The following is a 19,847-nucleotide window of genomic DNA, read 5'->3' as shown; positions in this document are numbered from 1 at the left end:
TTGAAGGAAAAGGGGTAAAGGGATATGGGAACAGAACCGGCACATGGGGTTATGACCGCTGCTCGTATGGGAGGATAAACAACACAGATTGGTTGGGCCGAACAGCCTGTTTCCTTGCTGTAAAGTCTATGTAAATAGTGGGAAAAATTCATCTATACTTCATCTCACAATTTACAACTAATTATAGTGTAGATTATTCTCACTAATGAGGTATTGGTAAGTGTTTCATACATTTGTTACATATAATGTCAATTAAATAATTGTATATTAGCTGTTTTGGTATTTTATTGTCAAAAACAGATAAGATGCTTTTGAAAGTCATAAGAAGGCAACTGTGATGGAGATCTTACTGTAACATCATAAAAAGCACAATAGTGAAGAAATGATTTATGCTTCATTGATAAAACTCATCACTTTAATTTTTACTTAACAGGAAGTTACTCGTGCTCACAAAGGTTGGGCTCTGGATAGTGTGGTTCTGTGCAATGAAGTCAGCAAATGGATGAAAGATGACATCACAGCTCCCCCTTCAGAGGGGGTCTATGTGTATGGGCTTTATCTGGAAGGAGCTGGATGGGATAGGCGAAATTCAAAGCTCATTGAGTCTAAGCCCAAAGTGCTATTTGAGTTGTTACCAGTCATACATATTTCTGCTCAGAATAACCTGAGTAAGTATGCAATCCATTTGCAACTCTTTAAAGTATATAAGAGCTGAATTTAAAATATTAACCTAATAGATATACCTAATAGATGTCCAAAAAATATAATTTGTTCCATGTATCAGTATAGTGTTTTAGGATTTTTGGCTGGAGACATTTGGTAAAAAAAATCTTTGAATTTACCAATTGTAATCCTCACTGATCCATGCATTTCTGGGATCTATATAAAAATGGCCTTCTGGAATAACTGACACATTTTGACACGTGTATGCATATTAATGAGAACATAGACAGCTTTGTATGTAGCTTGGCCATTAGACTAATGTTAAACCCATCTCGCACACTTTTCAAAACCCCTTTTTCTGTATGCAGTTCTCTTTTCTGTGCATGTGGAAAGCAAAGTTATAAATTGGTAGTTCAGAAATAGCAGCTTACTGTTGGTGTGGTTCCTTTTCTCAAATTTTATGTAGTCTGTCATTAAGTTGTTTTTCTTCATAACCTGCTACTCAAGAAAAATCTATTCTTGCACTAATGATGATCACCATTATTCACCTACTCACTTCTACCTCTACAACATTGCCTGTCTTCACCACTATCTCAACTCCTCTGCCAACAAAATCCCTATCAGTACCTTTATCACCCTCAGACTCTACTACTCCAGGGTTCTGCTTGCTGGCTACGCATGCTTTACCCTCCATAAACTCCAACCTAACCAAAATTCTGTGCCATATATCCTGGCCCACACTAAATCCCAAGTGCCATCACACACATCCTCATCTACTTACACTGATACCACATCCCCCAACACATCGCATTTACAAATCTTGTTCTTGCCTATAATTTCTTCCATGACCTTGCCTCACCCCACTCCTACAATCTCCTAAAAACTTATATTCATCTTGAATGCTCTATTTCCCTTTCCCCTAACTCTGACCTTCTGCTGCATGCTTTTTATTTTCTACCTCTTAAATAGTTAGAGATTTAAATGTAGAATGAGGGGTATAGAATATCTAATTTCTAAGCAGCATTTTCTTGATTCAAAGTAAAACTACTGAATTTTTTAATATCCACTTCTGAAGATTCTGTGCATTATATATGCACAGCTTACATTTACCTAAAACCTAATGACGCCATGTTTGTTACCACTCTTCAAGGTGCAAAAGATCCCCGGTTATATTCATGCCCAATCTACAAAAAGCCAGTCAGAACTGATCTAAACTACACAGCCTCAGTGGACCTCCGAACAGTTCAGTCCCCTGAGCACTGGATCTTACGTGGAGTAGCACTTCTTTGTGATGTCAAGTAAACAGATTGAGCAGTAATTGGGAAAATCATTCCATCAACCTTACTGACATATGGACATTAGTATTCAGTATACATACCAACTTTTCAGCTTCACTGGAAATTAATTTTAAAATATCTCCGGTTAATATTCAGAAATGAATGGGAAATGTAATTTCTAGGCCATGTTTGAAGATTTTTGTCTGATTTAATGCGATAATGGATATTTATTGATTCAGATTTATGTAATTATGTTTCATTTTGACTAAGAATGTATCTTGCATTATCTGATGTATTATCTTTTGGCCAGATTCATATACACGAGTCGAAAAACACTTTGTTCTACTGTATTACTGATAGCTATTTTCATTTTAGTTTATTTTGTGCAGAAGGCTGAGTCTTTTTTATTAGACCTACACATGCAGCAAAATATTCAAAGCTAAGCAGTTTTGAAGCTTATAAGTCTTAAGGCGTTGAAAAACGTGGAAAGGTGATTTTTCTAATAAGTGTTGAATATCTGTTACTATACTAAAAGATGTCTTTGAACTAGAATTGTCAACAAAGTTTTATAAAAGTACGACAAAATCCTTAGTTTCTGTAGTTATATCATAGAGAGCCTATTTTTAACTACACATCAGTATCACATCTTTTGTACTTTAAAACTTTTGTGACGGCCAATTTAAAGGCCGGCATTTTTTTGGGGTGACGGGGGTCTCGACCTCCAGCAAAAGCACCACTGGGAACCCCACGTTGCCCCTTCTGTGGGAGGTCCGCCAAATCAAATGTCAATTAGGCACTTAACTGAACAGCAGCGGGCCTTCCACGGGATCAAGGACCCCGGTGACGTAAGTCCCACCCACTGAGACCTGCTGATCAATCATAGGCCAGCAGCTCTTTTACTCAGCAGTGCCACCACAGAGGCAGTGGCTGCTGCCAGTGGAGCAACCATCCCGAGGCTGAGGAGCAGCACTGGACCCAGGCCACAGGTAGGTCAGGGCGGGAGGGGACTCGTGAGTTGGGGATCGCGGGGGAGGAGAGGAGTAGGGGAACATCAGGTAGCTCTCAGCAGGCCCCCCCCCCCCTCACCGATACCGGGTCCCTCATTCAGGCATTAAGTGTCTTTTAATAACGAGCCCACCCCGGGCACCCCCGACCCCGGACCCCCTGGAGCCGAGAAGCAACCTGCACAGTTTTTGAAATGCTTAACGTGCGGCAACAGACCTGCCCACTGGGCTAATTGTGGTAGCAGTGGGATGAGGCCCTTAATTGGGCATTGATTGCATGACAAGAAGGGGCATTCCCACGCTGGACTTAATTTCAGCTCGTCGCGGGGGAGAGCAAAAATTCCCCCACAAAGTGTCAAAAATATTATTTCAAAGTGTGAAGAATATTTATCAAAATGTCAATGAAAGGAAATCATTTTGTGCTTTGTTTCTCTGACCAGGATGCTGGAAACATCTCCCAGGCTACAATATTCCTCCATAAATTCCAATTAAACTTAGACTGTGCTTACTTACAACTTTTAGTATTTGTGGCTTTAAAGGGACAGGCCAAATACACTTTATCAAGAGAATAATACATTCTGCATAGTGTGACTTTAGCACTGTGAAACAGCATATTATCCAAACTAGTTTGAGCACTGCCATGAGAAATCCACTTAAATTCGTAGAAGGACATAATGGATTATTTTACTATTTCTACTGGTTAATCCATGTTCTCTAATCGCCCAGCTTGAAATACAAGCTATGATTGTTAATTCTGCTTTAATTAGGTCTGAGATTCAATTGTAAATTACCGAAAAATATTTTCCACTGTATAAAATGTTACTAAAACATATTTTGTAAGGTAGTAGCATTGATTATAACAAACTTTGTTTTCCCCTTTCGTTCTGAAGACATTGGATCACCAATTGGTTAGCGTTACCATGCCAGTTCAAACAGGGGACAGGGAGTGATCCCTGGGCCTGAACTGGTAGCCCAAGGCATACCTGGTATTGGATCTCAGGCCTCATTTAAACGAGACCAGCAAGCTGCAGACTCATGCATATCATTCCCAGGCAGTTTGACGGGGAATGTGATAATTAGGAAGGGAGGCAATCAGGAAAGGGAACGAAGCGATCTGGGGCAGTAAGTTAGCAATCAGGAGGGAGGTGGCAATTGGGTCTAACATTTCAAGGAGGTTCTTAAAAAAACTGATCAGAGTCACTGTCAGATGTGTGGAGAAGTAGTAAGTGATGCTTGAGAAGTCTAAACCTCTCCCCTTGACTTTCAACAGCATTACCATCACCAAATCCTCCACCATCAACATCAGGCCTTTGGCCTGCTGTTCACTGTATTCTGATACCCTGGTTCCCACAAAAACATTCTCTGCCTTACCTCGGTTGTGCCCTCTAGAACGGCCCTCACCTCTGCTCTCTTAAGTCCAAGGGTTGCAGACTTGAACATTTATGGCAGAAAAGGGTTTAGCCATTCACCAATAGATCTGGCTGAACCACATAAAGCACTAGCAGGTTCTGCTCTCATCTGCCAAAATAGTTCATGATTGCAGGATCATCCTGGAATGCAAAAATAAATCCTGGCTTCTCTTTAACACTTAAAAATTGTCTTCTTAAAACTCCTCCATTAATAAGTGTGAGGGGCTCATGCAATTCTTTGTCACTAAGATTGAGACCACCAGCTCAGCTGTCTCTGCTGCTTCCCTTCCTTCCCCTAGCCCACCAGGCCAAATTTCCTATAATATTCCTAATTGCCCTTGCCCTGATCTCACATCTTTTTCTAGTTTCTTTCCTGTCTTCCCTGATTCCATCTCTGAGCTCATCTTGTCCATGAAACCCATCTCCTGCCCCCTCAACATTATGCGCACTAAACTGCTGACAACCAAACTTCCTTTCCCGATCTTCATGTTGGCCGATATTGTTAAAAGTTCTCTCTCATCAGGTACTGTCTCTCCCCCCGCCACACTTCAAATCTGTTGTCATTACCCCTCTGCATTTGCATACGATTGCTCCATCTCCAACTCTTTCCCCTCCAAAGTTCTTGAATGTACAATTGTAGAAAAGCTTCAAAAATGTCTCCAATTGCACCGGTAGCCAGAAGAAGTATTCCAGGGGCCTCCCAAATCCATGCCTATCTTACCTGGAACTCCATGTTGAATCCTTCCAATAAGGTTTCTGCTCTCATCACAGTACTGAAATGGCCTTATCAAAGTCACAAATGGCATCCTATGTGACCTAGATCATGGTAAACTTCTCAACCTGTCTACAGCCTTTGACATAGCTGACCACACCATTCTCCTCTAAGTGCCTCAGTGTTTCAAGATGGACCCTATTTTAAAATATTTCTCTAGAATAACTATATATATGTAATGACAAATATATGGACATCTGGCATGTATAAGCCTCGAGATGCTAAAAGGTAAAGTGGCCTTCATTGAATGTAGCTAATAAGTGGTTTACGTGAGACCCTATTTTAAAATAACAAATAAGGACAAACTTAGCTGTACAAATTAACTCAATCTAAAAGATCTCAAAAGTAGTTTCTACCCACATATCTAAAACCAGCTCAGCTGTGGCAGTTTTATTTTGTTCTTTAAAACAAATTTCCTTGATGCTTTTGGCATTGTAGTAATTCACATATCGTAGCAATAAAACAAAAATTCACAATATAAGATGCAGTTTGTGCTCTGATACAATAGCTGAAGCTTACGGAGAGTCATTTGTGCAGGATAATATTCCAAGATTTTAATATTGAAAAGTGATGATAAATTGTAGCAAATTTTGTTTCTTCCATGTGGAGGTTCTAGTTCTTCCATTGTCTAGCTGGGTGGAACTGCTCTCAACTGGTTACATTCTTGTCTGTCCAGTAGTAGCAAGAGAATCAGCTTTATCTTCCCACTCCTGCACCATTACCTCTGGAGTTTCCAAGGATCTGTTCAAAAACCCCCTCTTATTTGACATCTACATGCTGCTCCTCAGCAACATCCTCAGGGCGGCGCAGTGGTTAGCACCGCAGCCTCACAGCTCCAGGGACCCGGGTTCAATTCTGGGTACTGTCTGTGTGGAGTTTGCAAGTTCTCCCTGTGACTGTGTGGGTTTCCTCCAGGTGCTCCGGTTTCCTCCCTCCGCCAAGGACTTGCAGGTGATAGGTAAATTGGCTGTTATAAAAAATTGCCCCTAGTGTAGGTAGGTGGTAGGGCATATGGGATTACTGTAGGGTTAGTATAAATGGGTGGTTGTTGGTCGGCACTGACTCGGTGGGCCGAAGGGCCTGTTTCAGTGCTGTATCTCTAAATAAATAAATAAAATAAAAAAACATTATCAGAAAACATGACGTCAGGTTCCACATGTACACGGATGACACCTTGTTCTACCTTACTGCCACCCCTTTTGACTCCTCTACACTACTTGTCCAACATCCAATGCTGGAGGAACTGAAATATCCTCCAACTAAACATTAGGAAGACCAAAGCCATTGTTTTCAGTCCCCATCACAAATTCTGTTCCCTAGCCACCAACTCCATCCTCTCTGGTAACTTTCTGATATGGAACCAGACGATTTGCATCCTTGATGTCACATTTGATCCTGAGGTGAACTTCCGACCATGTATCCGCCTAATCACCAGGACCACTTACTTCCACTTCTGTAATATCACCTGACTCCACCCTTGTCTCAGCTCATCTGCTATAAAAACCCTCATCCATGCCTTTGTTACCCGTAGACTTGACTATTCCAATGCTTTCCTGGCTAGCCTCTTATCTTCCACACTCCATAATATTGAGCTCATCCAAAATGTTGCTGTCCATTCCTTAACTCACAACAAGTCCTCTTTATCCATCTTCCATGTTCTTCTTGACCTACATTGGCTCCCAATCTGACATCGTCAATTTCAAAATTCTCATCCTAGTTTTCAGGTCCCTTCATGACCTCACCCCCTCCCTATTTCTGTAATCTCCTCGAGCCCTACACCTCTCTGAAAACTCTGCACTCCTCCAATTCTGGATCCATAATTTTACCTGCTTTCAGCTGCTTAGGCCCTAAGCTGTGGACTTCACTCCCCAATCTGTCTGCCTCCTTACCGCACTTTCGTCCTTTATGACACTTCTTAAAACCAATTTCTTTGTCCAACCTTTTGGTCTTCTGCCCTAATATCTCCTTATGTGGCTCAGCATTAAATTTGATTGATGTTTGTTGGTTGTTTTATTATGTTAAAGGCCCTATATAGATGAAAGATGTTGTTGTTAACATCCATGTCTGACCGCTGCTCCAAAATCTACTTTGTTTTTCTTACACCTCTCTGAAAAGCCTTCGGATGTTTTGTTACATTAAGACCACCATTTAAATTCAAGTTGTTGCTCAGAGTTAATCAAGAAATTAAACAATTTTTGAACAAAATATGCAACGAGATAATGTGCAGAATTTTTATAATTTGAATTGTAATTTAACATTTGCTTTTGATGAGAAAAGTGAGGTTTATTAAGAGCAAATGTCATATAATTTTTATGTACATGTTTTATTAAATACAAATGCCCTAGAGCTATAAATCAGTTTTACAGAAATCAAAAATGGCTCTGTCTGTAAATCAGTATAGAAATTTTAACTGCTTTTCTTAATTTTCTGTTTTTTGGAGGTGGATTAACGCCCTAAGCTGCTATTTGATTAGTTAGGTGTCTCTAAAGATATTAGGGGCTAAATTGGACTCTTTAACCCTCATTTTTTAGGTACGATGAGGCCTCCTAAAGTGTGAAAATGGTGTCTGATCCGTGCACAAACACACTTCCGATGGGAAGTGCAGTGGGTGCCACATTTGTAAAGGGATTTGCACGAGTGCACTGCCTGACCATGGGCCGCATGCACAGCAGGCAGATTATGACATAAATCTGTGCAACCCTGCTATTTTTGAACACCATGCTCTAGACTATGCCCTCTCTTAATCACGCACAGCTGAGCATGACATTAAACAGCATGAAGGATCCCCACCAGCACTACTTAAAGGGATGATGAACTACTTTCAGGTTAGTTGCTGGAATATTTGTTCTGGCTGCATGCATTTTTGGAGCTTTTCTATAATTCAATGTTCTACAGGGTGTGGTTTGGCTGTTGTTAAAGTACTTTGAAATGAAAACAGAAAATGCTGGGAATCTGTGGAGAGAGAAACACAGTTAACATTTCAGGTCAATAACCTTTCATGCGGGTGAAATGGGGGAGGGTAGAAAAAGAACAAAAGGGAAAGTTGCTGATTGGATGGAAGATGTGAGAGATTGAATGACAAGAGAGTTAGTTGTGCAGAGCCAGAGGGAGTGGTAAATGGGAGATTTAAAGAAACAAAAGATGTGTCCAGAGGAGGTGTGAATGGCAGAATAATGAACAGCTGCCGCCCAAAAGCAAGAGCAAAAGAAAAACCCAAGTAAGATCGAAGCATGCAACGAAAAGGAAACAAAATAGAGGCAGAGGTTATGGTCTGAAATTGTTAAACTCAGTGTTGAGTCCAGAAGGCTGTAAAGTGCCTAATCAAAACACAAGGTGCTGTTCCTCCAGCTTGCATTGAGCTTCATTGGAACGCTGCAGGAGGTCGAGGACCGAGAGGTCAGCATGAGAGCAAACTGGAGAATTAAAATGGCAGGCACCAGAAGCTCAGAGTCATGCTTGTGGACTGAATGGAGGTGTTCTAAAGGTATGCTCAGGTTGGGAAAAAGAACCTGACCCGAACCACAGAGGACCCGAGCCCGACCCGGCCCGAGTCCCTCTGATTTTGCCCCGACCCTGACTCGGCCTGACCCGAGCCCGACCCGACCATCCCTTTACTTACCTTCCTGACACCGAACCTGCAGGAAGCTGCAGCGCTTGCGTGATGACGTCATAGTGACATCACTCGTTCACTGCGCAGACTCAGTTTCGTCCCGGACTCACAGCTCAGATAACTTTTTTAATTTCAATACTTACCAGCAGAGCACTTACTGTGTAAGTGAGCTTCTGGTGCCTGCCATTTTAATTCTCCAGTTTGCTCTCATGCTGACCTCTCAGTCCTCGACCTCCTGCAGCATTCCAATGAAGCTCAATGCAAGCTGGAGGACTTGGCCTGACCTGACCTGAACCCGAAAGCCAGACCCGGAAGAGGGGCCCGACCCGAACCGAACCTGACACATGTTGTGGGGGCCCGTTGGGTTCAGATCAGATAGCAAGCCTTTCAGGTGTTCTGCAAAATGGTCACCCAATCTGCCTTTAGTTTCCCCAATGTAGAGCAGACCATATTGTGAACTGCGAATACAGTATATTAAATTGAAAGAAGTACTCGTAAATCGCTGTTTCACCTGGTAGGAGTGTTTGGAGCCTTGGGCGGTGAGGACAGAGGAAGTAAAAGGGCAGGTGGTGCATCTCCTGTGCTTCCATGGAAAGGAGCCATGTGAAGGGGACCAGATGTTGGGGGTGATTGAGGAGTGGACCAGGGTGTTGCGGAGGGAATCGTCCCTTCAGAATGCTGAAAGGGGAGGGGACGATGTGTTTGGTGGTGGAATCACGCTGAAGGAGGCAGAAATGATCTGTTGAAAATGAAGGCTGGTGGGGTGGAAGGTGAGGACAAGGAGAACCCTATCATGGCTTTGGAAGGAAGGGGAAGGGGTGAGAGCAAAAGTGTGGGAAATGGGTCGGACACGGATGAGGCCTCTGCCAACCAAAGTAGAGGGGACTCCTCGGTTAAATAAAAAGGAAGACATATCAGAGGCACTGGTGTGGAAGGTAGCATCATCAGAACAGATGTGATGGAAATGGAGAAACTGGGAGAATGGAATGGAGTCCTTACAGGAAGCAGGGTGTGAGGAAGTGTAGTCGAGGTAGCTGTGGGAGTCAGTGGGCTTATAATGAATATCTGTTGATAGCCTGTCTCCAAAAATGGAGACAGATGAGTCGAGGAAGGGAAGAGAAGAGTCGGAGATGGACCATATGAAGGTGAGAGAAGGGTGGAAATTGGAAGCAAAGTTGAAGTTTTCCAGTTCAAGGTGAGAGCAAGAAACAGCTCATCAATGTAGTAGAAAGAGAGGTGAGGGAGGGGGGCGCGAGTAGGACTGGAACAAGGATTGTTCCACATATCCCACAAATGGCAGGCAACACCTTTTATTTGGAGGAAGTGAGTTGAGTTAAAGGAGAAGTTATTCAACATGAGAACAAGTTCAGCCGAGTGGAGGAAATGACTCCTGCCTCTTCTTTTAGTGAAAATGCACCTCTCCATACAAACTGCCTTATTATTTATTCGTTCACAGGATGTGTGTCGTTGGCAAGGCCAGAATTTATCACTCATCCCTAATTGCCTTTGAGAAGGTGGTGATCAAGCTGCTTTCTTGAACTGCTGCAGTCCATTTGGTGTAGGTACACCCACAGTGCTGTTAGGAAGGGAGTCCCTGGATTTTGACCCAGCGACAGTGAAGGAGCAGTTATATAGTTCAAAATCAGGATCGTCTGGAATTCAAGGGGAACTTGCAGGTAGTGGTGTAATAATGTGTTGCTGCCCTTGTTTGGAAGGTGCTGTCAAAGGAGCCTTGGCGAGTTGTTTCAGTGCATCTTGTATATGGTACACACTTCTGCAACTGTGCACTAGTGATGGAGGGAGTGAATGTTTAAAGTGATGGATGGGGTGCCAATCAAGTATCTGGCCTGCTCTTGTAGCCACAGTATTTATGTGGCTGGTCCAGTTAAGTTTCTGATCAATGGTAAACCCCAGGATGTTGATGGTGGGGGATTCAGCAACGGTAATTGCTATTGAACATCAAGGGAAAATGGCTAGATTCTCTCTTGTTTGAGATAGCCATTGCCTGTCCCTTGTGTGGCACAAATGTTACTTGCTACATATCAGCCAAGGCCTGAATGTTTTACAGACTACTTCAGTATCAGGAGTTGCGAATGGTAACATCATCATCCACTTTAGACTTTATGTTGGAGGAAAGGTCAATGATGAAGCAGCTGAAGATTGTTGGGTCCAGGACACTACCCTGAGGAATTCCTGCAGTGATGTTCTGATATTGAGATGATTGACCTCCTCCAACAAAAACCATCTTCCTCTGTGCTAGGTTTGCCTCCAATCTGTGACTGACCCACTCTCCAACCTACAACTCCACCACCCTCCAAACACTGGCTCCACCACCCTCCAATCTCCGACTCTTCCACCCTCCAATCGCTGACACCCCACCTTCCAATCATTGACTCCCCCACCCTCCAATGTCCAACACCACACCCTCCCATCACTGACTCCCCCACCCTCAATCACTGACACCCCACCCTCCAATCTCCAACTACCCCACCCTCCATTCCTTAACTCCCCCATCCTCCAATCTCTGATTCCCCCATCCTCCAATCTCTGATTCCCCCATCCTCCAACCTCCGACTCCCCCACCCTCCAATCTCTGATTCCCCCATCCTCCAACCTCTGATTCCCCCACCCTCCAATCTCCGACTCCCCCACCCTCCAATCTCTGACTCCCCCATCCTCCAATCTCTGACTCCCCCATCCTCCAATCTCTGACTCCCCCATCCTCCAACCTCCGATTCCCCCACCCTCCAATCTCCGACTCCCCACCCTCCAATCTCTGACGCCCCCACCCTCCAATCTCTGATTCCCCCATCCTCCAACCTCCGATTCCCCCACCCTCCAATCTCCGACTCCCCCACCCTCCAATCTCTGACTCCCCCATCCTCCAATCTCTGACTCCCCCATCCTCCAATCTCTGATTCCCCCCTCCTTCAATCTCTGATTCCCCCCCTCCTTCAATCTCTGATTCCCCCACCCTCCAATCTCTGATTCCCCCATCCTCAAACCTCCGATTCCCCCACCCTCCAACCTCCGATTCCCCCACCCTCCAATCTCCGACTCCCCACCCTCCAATCTCTGACGCCCCCACCCTCCGATCTCTGATTCCCCCATCCTCCAACCTCCGATTCCCCCACCCTCCAATCTCCGACTCCCCCACCCTCCAATCTCTGACTCCCCCATCCTCCAATCTCTGACTCCCCCATCCTCCAATCTCTGATTCCCCCACCCTCCAATCTCTGATTCCCCCCCTCCTTCAATCTCTGATTCCCCCACCCTCCAATCTCAGATTCCCCCACCCTCCAATCTCAGATTCCCCAAGCCTCTAATCTCTGATTCCCCCAAATTCTGTAAAAAGGTCACAGACCCGAAACGTTAACTCTGCTTCTCTCTCCACAGATGCTGCCAGACCTGCTGAATATTTCCAGCACTTTCTGTTTTAATTTCAGATTTCCAACATCTGCAGTAATTGCTTTTATTATAGTAATCTAGAGTCCTTGACTAATGATCCAGAGACACGAGTGCAAATTCCAGCATGGGACCTGAGTTGTTTAACATTCAATTCATTAAATAAATCTGGAATAAAAAGCTAGTCTCAGTGATAGTGACCATGAAGCATAAACCCATCTGGTTCACTAATGTTCCTTTGGGAAGGATATCTGTTGTCCTTATCCTGGTCTGGCCTACATGTGAATCCAGATCCATAGCAAAGTGGTTGACTCTTAGCTGCCTTCTCAACTGGCTGAACAAACCACTCAGCTATACTCAAGTTGGCTCACCACCACCTTCTCAAGAGCAATTAGGGATGGGAAATAAATGCTGGCCTTGCCTATAAATGAGTTTTTATTTTATAGCATCCTGGCTGATTCCATTGAGAAATCTGTATATATATATATATACAGATACAGTGAAGCTCCTGACTGCATCAGTTTGAACATACTATTGATACACTCAAGCAGTGATTCGGTTGATTGCAGGAAGGCTGTGTGCCTGCATTTGCCTGCAAGTTGGCATTTCTTCAATCCTATGAGAGGACTGGCCGTGTTGGTCAGATGTGGCTTCACCCTGAGAAAGTGTTTCTGCAATGCGTGGTCCAATGCTCAGGGAAGTGCGTCAAGAGTGGTGGTCAACAGTCCTCACAAATATCCCATAAAAGAGCTCATTCACTATTCTAGGCATCAAACAGGAATTTGAGGGTAGCAGCACTTTCCACAGACTCCACATTTTTCCACTCTTTGGCTGGGATTTTATGAGTCCCGTGGCGTTGCTGATGGTGGGAATAGAAGTCGGTGTTACATCCGCTTCTGCCATTTTTCTCATATCCCACGCAATTCTATAGGTAAATGAATGGTGCGGCAATGGGCAAGGGAGACACGTGATCGTGCGGCGGGGATGGCCTTTCATTGGTAGATCCCTCAGTCACCGCCTCAAGCACCATGAGCTCCACAGATACAAAGCATTGTGTTTCAAGCTTCAAGCAACATAGAACCATAGAAACATTTTGGCACAGAAGGAGGCCATTCAGCCTGTCGTGTCCGTGCCGGCTGAAAAAACTAGTCGTCCAATCTAATACCAGCTTCCAGCACCTGGTCCATAGCCTTGCAGGTTACAGGACCTCAGGTGCATATCCAGGTACCTTTTAAAAGAATTGAGGGTTTCTGCCTCCACCACCATTCCTGGCAGTGAATTCCAAACACCCACCACCCTCTTGGTGAAATAGTTTTTCCTCATATCCCCTCTAATCCTTCTACCAATCACCTTAAATCTGTGCCCCCTGGCAATTGACCTCTCTGCTAGGGGAAACAGGTCCTTCTTGTCTACTCTATCTAGGCCCCTCATAATTTTGGACACCTCAATTAAGTCACCCCTCAGCCTCCTCTATTCCAGGGGAAACAACCTGAGCCTATCCAATCTTTCCTCAAAGCTGCAACTTTCAAACCCTGGCAACATTCTTGTAAATCTCCTCTGTACTCTCTCCAGAGCAATTATGTCCTTTCTGTAATTTGGTGACCAGGACTGTATGCAATACTTCAACTGTGGCCCAACCAGCGTTACATTCCTGCTTTTGTATTCTATACCTCGGCCAATAAAGGAAAGCCCTCCATATGCCTTCTTCACCACTCTATCTACCTGTCCTGCCACCTTCAGGGACCTGTGGACATACACTCCAAGGTCTCTCACTTCTTTTATCCCTCTCAATATCCTCCCGTTTATTGTGTATTCCCTCGCTTTATTTGCCCTCCCCAAATGCATTACCTCACACTTCACTTATCTGGATTGAATTCTATTTGCCACTTTTCCATCCACTCAGCCAAATTGTTGATATCTTTCTGGAGTCTACGGTTATCCTCTTCACTATCGACTACACGGCCAATTTTTGTGTCATCTGCAAATTTCCCAATCATGCCTCCCACATTTAAATCCAAATCATTAATATAAACCACAAACAGCAATGGATCCAACACTGAGCCCTGTGGAATGCCACTGGAAACAGCTTTCAATTCACAAAAATTGACGCATGACATGGATAAGAAGTCATGACTCGGCATGCCATTGCCTGAAGATATGGAGCAGCAGGGAGCTCAGAGGGCCAGTGCTGGCCTGGACAGGCACCCTTGGGCACACCCCTCTTTTCTGATGCCAGCTTTGAGGCTTTGATAGACGCAGTCTCCAAGAGAAGAGATGTGCTCTTCCCTCAGTCCAGAAGATTAAATCCTCCAAGAGAGACCAAGAGGGCATGGATGGAGGTGGCGACAGAGGCCAGCAGCTGGAGAGTCACAAGGAGGACATGGGCACAGTGCAGAAAGCACTTAATTGATTTGCTAAGGTCTGGAAAGGTGAGTGACAAACAACACCCAGATGACAGTCCCCTAACTCTGTATAAACCGGCATACACATGAGCTGAGCAGACTGAGTGCCCATATTTCTCCTTAACATTGTCAGATCAAATGTCCGGTTTCATCACTGTGACATCTGCAACCTTCACACATGGAGGCACCACTGAGGAACACAATATCTCATGTGTCGATCATGCTGCAATTGGTGAAGAAAGGTAGCCTTCTCATACATCTGTCTCTCTTCATCTTGCGCCCAATTCCAGAGAGATGTCTCCAACAGGTGGCAGTGTGCCTCAGCTCCACACACGGACCCCAATGGAGGAGGCAACGCTGGAGATCGTGAGGGTGCCATCACATCAAGCTGTGGGTGATGGCAAGATGGGAGGCCATCTTGAGCAGGGTCATTTGATAGCTCAATCTTCAGGTCAAGGACATGGAGGACACTCCTGCCCAATGTGCGCTGTGGCTATACAAAAGCTGTCATCTTTTGGATTGGTTGTCCTGAGGCATCTGAACAGTCAGCTGAGTTCTCATTACCACCTTCTTGTGTTTCCCACAGGGCCAGTCGTGGAGTGGGAGCAGAATGTACAAACTCAGTCATTGCAAGTCTCCTCAGCAGGAAGAGATGTCCCTGAGACAGCACGGTCACATCATTCCTCCGCACCTTCCACCAGCACAGACACACTCACCTCGATTGCGCCTCTATCTAGCTTACAAAGGGGAGCACTGAGTGAACTGCACCTCATGAGTGAGCAGGAGGAGGAGGGAGAAGCGGAGTCAGCTGTGGGCAGTCCCCCTCAGAGGACGAAGGACGAACATAGACATGCTTTGCTGGGTGAAGATTCTAGGCCTCAGGTGTCACACACAAGGAGGGTCTTCCTGGACCATCAGATACAGTTGAGCTCCCAAATGTTGGATATTCCTGAGGCAACAATGGAGAGTCCATGCAATGCATGTGCTCCATGATGAGTCAGGGTTTTCGGCACATGTGCTCCTCCATTGAGAGTGTGGCCAACATCTTGGAGAGCCATATGCAGCACCACTCTGAGTGGATGCATGAGCAGTGCACTGATACACACAGAAAGAGTGGGAGTCTCTGTAGCATTGACCGCTCAGTGTCGTTGATGACGCCGAGATGCTTAGAATGGATGCCAGCTGTGTCCCAGCATGCAAAGACGCCATGAAAGGGCTGAGGCAGTCGACAGGATGATGAGGGGGCACCCCTCAGGAGGCACCAGCAACATCCTTTGCCTCCTTGGCCCCTCTGACTGAGAAACCATCCATGGAGCAAGGCCTTGTGACAAAGGCTGCCCCTGCAATGATGCAGGTGCAGCAGTCTTGCGAGGAGCCCCATGGGCACCCCCACAATGCGGACGGAAGCCACAGGCATCTCAGCTATGATCAGAGACAAGGGTGCAGGCTGCCTCCATCTTATCATCAGCCACAGGGGGAGCACCCCAAAGAAGCAGACAGGAATGGAAGGTGCCACGTCATTAGATGAACTTTATGGGTGACTTGGGTAATATTTTCTCAGTTTGTATGTCCATTAAATTCTCCTTTATTATATTGTTCATTATGTCTCCGAGCAGACTTGTGTATTGTGGTTGCTTGATGTCTAAAAGGGACATGGAGTTAAGGGCAGGCAGAGGGTGTGTGAGGGGCTGGGTGTCATGCAGTGCCATTGTCTGTGTTGGGGGAGACTGTTGACAATGGAGACTCCAGTCTCAATCAATGTGGGTGGTGAAGGGATTATTCAGATTGATGTGCTTTCTGGATAATTTCCCTCTCTTATAAAAAAGATAAAAGGTAAGTGACAGAGTCGTGTGTCATAAGGGCTGGGAGCCGCTCAAATGAAATGTTGCTGAATTAGTGCAGCCCTTGTAGCCATGTCAGCCTGCCGATCGCCGTCATCCCTGGGACAGCCTCGGTGGACTTTCTCCAATGTCTGGGGACCAGGCTGTTATGGAGCACCCACTTCTCCTCCTTTTCCTCCTCCCCATACTCCTCTGACGAAGAGTGGCATTCCAGATCCTCCCCTTCCTCCAGCTCCAGACCCCTTTAAATTGTCATGTTGTGCAGTGCACCGCAAACAACCAAAATATGAGAAAGCCTGGCTGGCTTGTACAGGAGCACACCACCTGACAGGTCAAGACAATGGAAGCGGATCTTCAAGATGCCGATAGTCTGTTCAATACAGGTCCGTTTTAGTAGATGGCTTTGGTTGTAGCACTTCTCAGCTTTCATGTCTGGGTACCAGATGGGTGTCAGGAGTCACATCTTCTCCTCCAGCAGCTACCAATGGATTATGGATTCCCAATGTTGGCCTGAAGTTAGTGACCTGCCATCCAGTGCCACTGACCACTCACCTTTCCAGACCTTAACAGGTCATTGAATCTCTTCCGAATGTGGACACACATCCTCTGGGTCACTGCTCGGCTGCTGATCTCCATCACCGCCTCTATGCAGGTCCTCTTTGTGTCTCTTGGAGGGTTCCTTTTCCCAGATGCTGGGAATAAAACATGACGCCTGTCGCCAACAGCCTCAGTTAATGCCTCAAAGGAGGAATCAGGAAGCATGGGGTTGCCCGTGGACATCTGCCTTTGACTTCAATGGCCTTTTCACTTCCTCGCTGACCCATCCCTTTAGCAAACAGCATATCTAGTCATGGCTACTGTTTGCCTTTCCAAAGGGCCCTCCGCTACTGGATCCCACCTCCAGGCCACTAATTGGGCACCGAACTCTCCCCCAGGCTAATTAAGCCTTATGCATTTCAAAAAGTAGCGCGGGCTCCACAGCTGGAAGTGTTCCAGGCATCGGGTTCCCATCTCCAGAATGAAAATTCAGCCCCACAAGTTTCCAGTACAGGGTGTTTAATTCAAGCAAACTCCGGATGACTGGAAATCTCCACTGACAAGCCCACTAAATAACTGTGGGCAACTGTACACAAGGTGAATGGAGAAACCTGTTCCTTCAGTGTTCAAATCAAAATCCAGGCCGTGTCCATCTTCAAATAGTGCTGTAGGATCGTCTCGCTGAATCAGCAGACAGGATCTCAATTTAACAACTCAACTTATGGGTACCTAACTTATGGGCGGCACAGTGGCGCAGTGGTTAGTACCACTGGGTACTAACCTGTGTGGGGTTTGCAAGTTCTCCCTGTGACTGCATGGGTTTCTGCTGGGTGCTCTGGTTTCCTCCCAACAGCCGAAGACTTGCAGGTTGATAGGTAAATTGGCCATTGTAAATTGCCCCTAGTGTAGGTTGGTGGGGATGTGGTAAGGAATATGGGATTAATGTAGGATTGGTATAAATGGGTGGTTGTTGGTCAGCACAGACTCGGTGGGGCGAAGGGCCTGTTTCAGTGCTGTATCACTCTATGATAACTCAAGAGATTTCAACTTGGAGAATGCTGCACTTCCTCATTACTGGCAAGATTTCTGTGCTTGAGCCCTGAACCCACAACCTTCAAAGATGTGTGTGTTACTACTAAGCCAGACTGACCTCTGTACTATATCAAATAAAATATCAGTATGATAAGGAACCTCTGCATATTGCAATAAATGGTTATTCATATCAGGAAAAAAATCCTTATTTCATTAATTTTTAACAAGAAAAATGTATTTCAAAAGTTATCAGAAACAAATCTGGGCAAATTGTCAAAAGCTTTATGTGATTTTACAGTGAAAAAAATAAATTATAGAGATTCCTAAAGTGTAGCAGTGATATTTATTCCCATTGTATTTAATTTTTTTTATTCATTCGTGGAACGTGGGCATCGCTGGCTAGGCCAGCATTTATTGCCTCACCCATAATTGCCCTTGAGAAGGTGATGGTGAGCTGCCTTCTTGAATCGCTGCAGTCCATGTGGGGTAGGTACACCTCTGGTGCTGTTATGAGGGGAGTTCCAGGATTTTGACCCAGTGACAGTGAAGGAATGGCGATATAGTTCCAAGTCAGGATGGTTAATTCTTTAATGGTTGTCAAAATATGAGTAGTGGCAACTTTTAAAATTCCCAAAGGAACTGAAGCAATTTTGGACTTTCAACTTGAGTGAAAAAAAGTTTGTGTGACAGAGCATCTTGAGAAAGGCTCCACAGAAGATAATGGGCATCTGAAACCCAACAAGTGTCATATACAAGACATATGAGAGTTAGAAGATCTGGTGGAATTTTATGGGCTCTGCAAGAGCAGATTTGGTGATGTGCAGGGTGATTTAATTAGGTGGGAGATGTTTTCTCGGAATCCTGACAGTGAGATATTTTAGAGAAGTTAAATCGACGCCCCCGTACAGTGGCGGATTGCAGCTTTGCATTTACTTACATGCTCTGAATACTCATTACCCGACACTTAGTTACAATTTTGTCCTATCTGCCAGATTAAGTGAATGGTGAGCACTATTCCTGTGCCACCCGGTTCACGTTTGTTTCAACGTGACATGCAACAATCGGCTTTGTGCAGTTGAGTCTCAGGTCTGTGTTGTTCTCTCTTTAACTCATTGGCAAAATGAAGGCCAGCACTGGAATGGATGTTTAGATACAGGCTCGGCACCAGCAAGAGTGATTCTTCACAGAGGATGGCGGCGAAGTCATGGGGGTGTCTACATGGAGGAGCAGGGGAGGGTACTCCTGGAGGACAGGTGGGGTGATTGGGTGCATGGAGGAGCAGAGGAGGGAGGAGCGGAGCGTCTGGGGTGTGTATTGTTTTCTATTGCTGCTGAAACTGGGATGTGGGCGGCTGCGGGGGTGGTGGATTGATTTGAAGTTAACAGTCAGCAGATAGTCAGGAATAGCCTAAAGGGGAGGATGAATGCTGTCTGTGTCAGGAATCTAAGGGGCAAATTCAGAGTACTGGCTGGCAGAGGGAATCGTCACAGTCAATGAGGGCAAATGGATTCTGTAGAGGGGAAGGTCGAGACTTATGGTTGGGTATTCTACAACATCACAGGGAGGGGAATGGGACTTGACAACAATAGTTAGATCAATTTGTGGAGGATCAAGGGTCAGAATCACCATGTTGATCGTAATGGGAGTAGGAACAGGAGGGAGGGATGGCACAAATACATTTATTATTACTCTGTGCACAGTAATGGGGGGAGGCTCAATGGTAACGGAGAGAAGGGTAATGGTTACATTAGGTGGGCCAAGCGTGATGGGTTTAGGCTGGAAGATTATGAGGAGTTTCGAAGGTGGGGAGACTTGCCCTAAATTCTATGTGCACAATTTTTTACAACGATAATGCAAACCAGCAAACCATGTGGCCACTCAAGGATTGCAAGGAG

At 45.2% G+C, this 19,847-nt stretch overlaps 1 protein-coding gene across 3 annotated transcripts in view; it reads left to right on the top strand.

The window, feature by feature from the left end:
* Window positions 1-7,401, top strand: part of dnah5 (dynein, axonemal, heavy chain 5) — a 610,401-nt gene extending 603,000 nt beyond the window's left edge. For all 3 annotated transcript variants that reach the window (XM_068058833.1, XM_068058843.1, XM_068058824.1), the window contains 2 exons: window positions 434-668; window positions 1,814-7,401. In XM_068058833.1, coding sequence (XP_067914934.1) covers window positions 434-668; window positions 1,814-1,965 — 387 coding nt within the window. In that variant the 3' untranslated portion in view covers window positions 1,966-7,401. The remainder of the gene's footprint in view (window positions 1-433; window positions 669-1,813) is intronic.
* Window positions 7,402-19,847: the final 12,446 nt, after the last annotated feature.

Source organism: Heterodontus francisci, chromosome 2, assembly GCF_036365525.1.
Source record: "Heterodontus francisci isolate sHetFra1 chromosome 2, sHetFra1.hap1, whole genome shotgun sequence".
Classification (NCBI taxonomy): domain Eukaryota; kingdom Metazoa; phylum Chordata; class Chondrichthyes; order Heterodontiformes; family Heterodontidae; genus Heterodontus; species Heterodontus francisci.
This window is presented reverse-complemented; position numbering and strand designations above follow the sequence as displayed.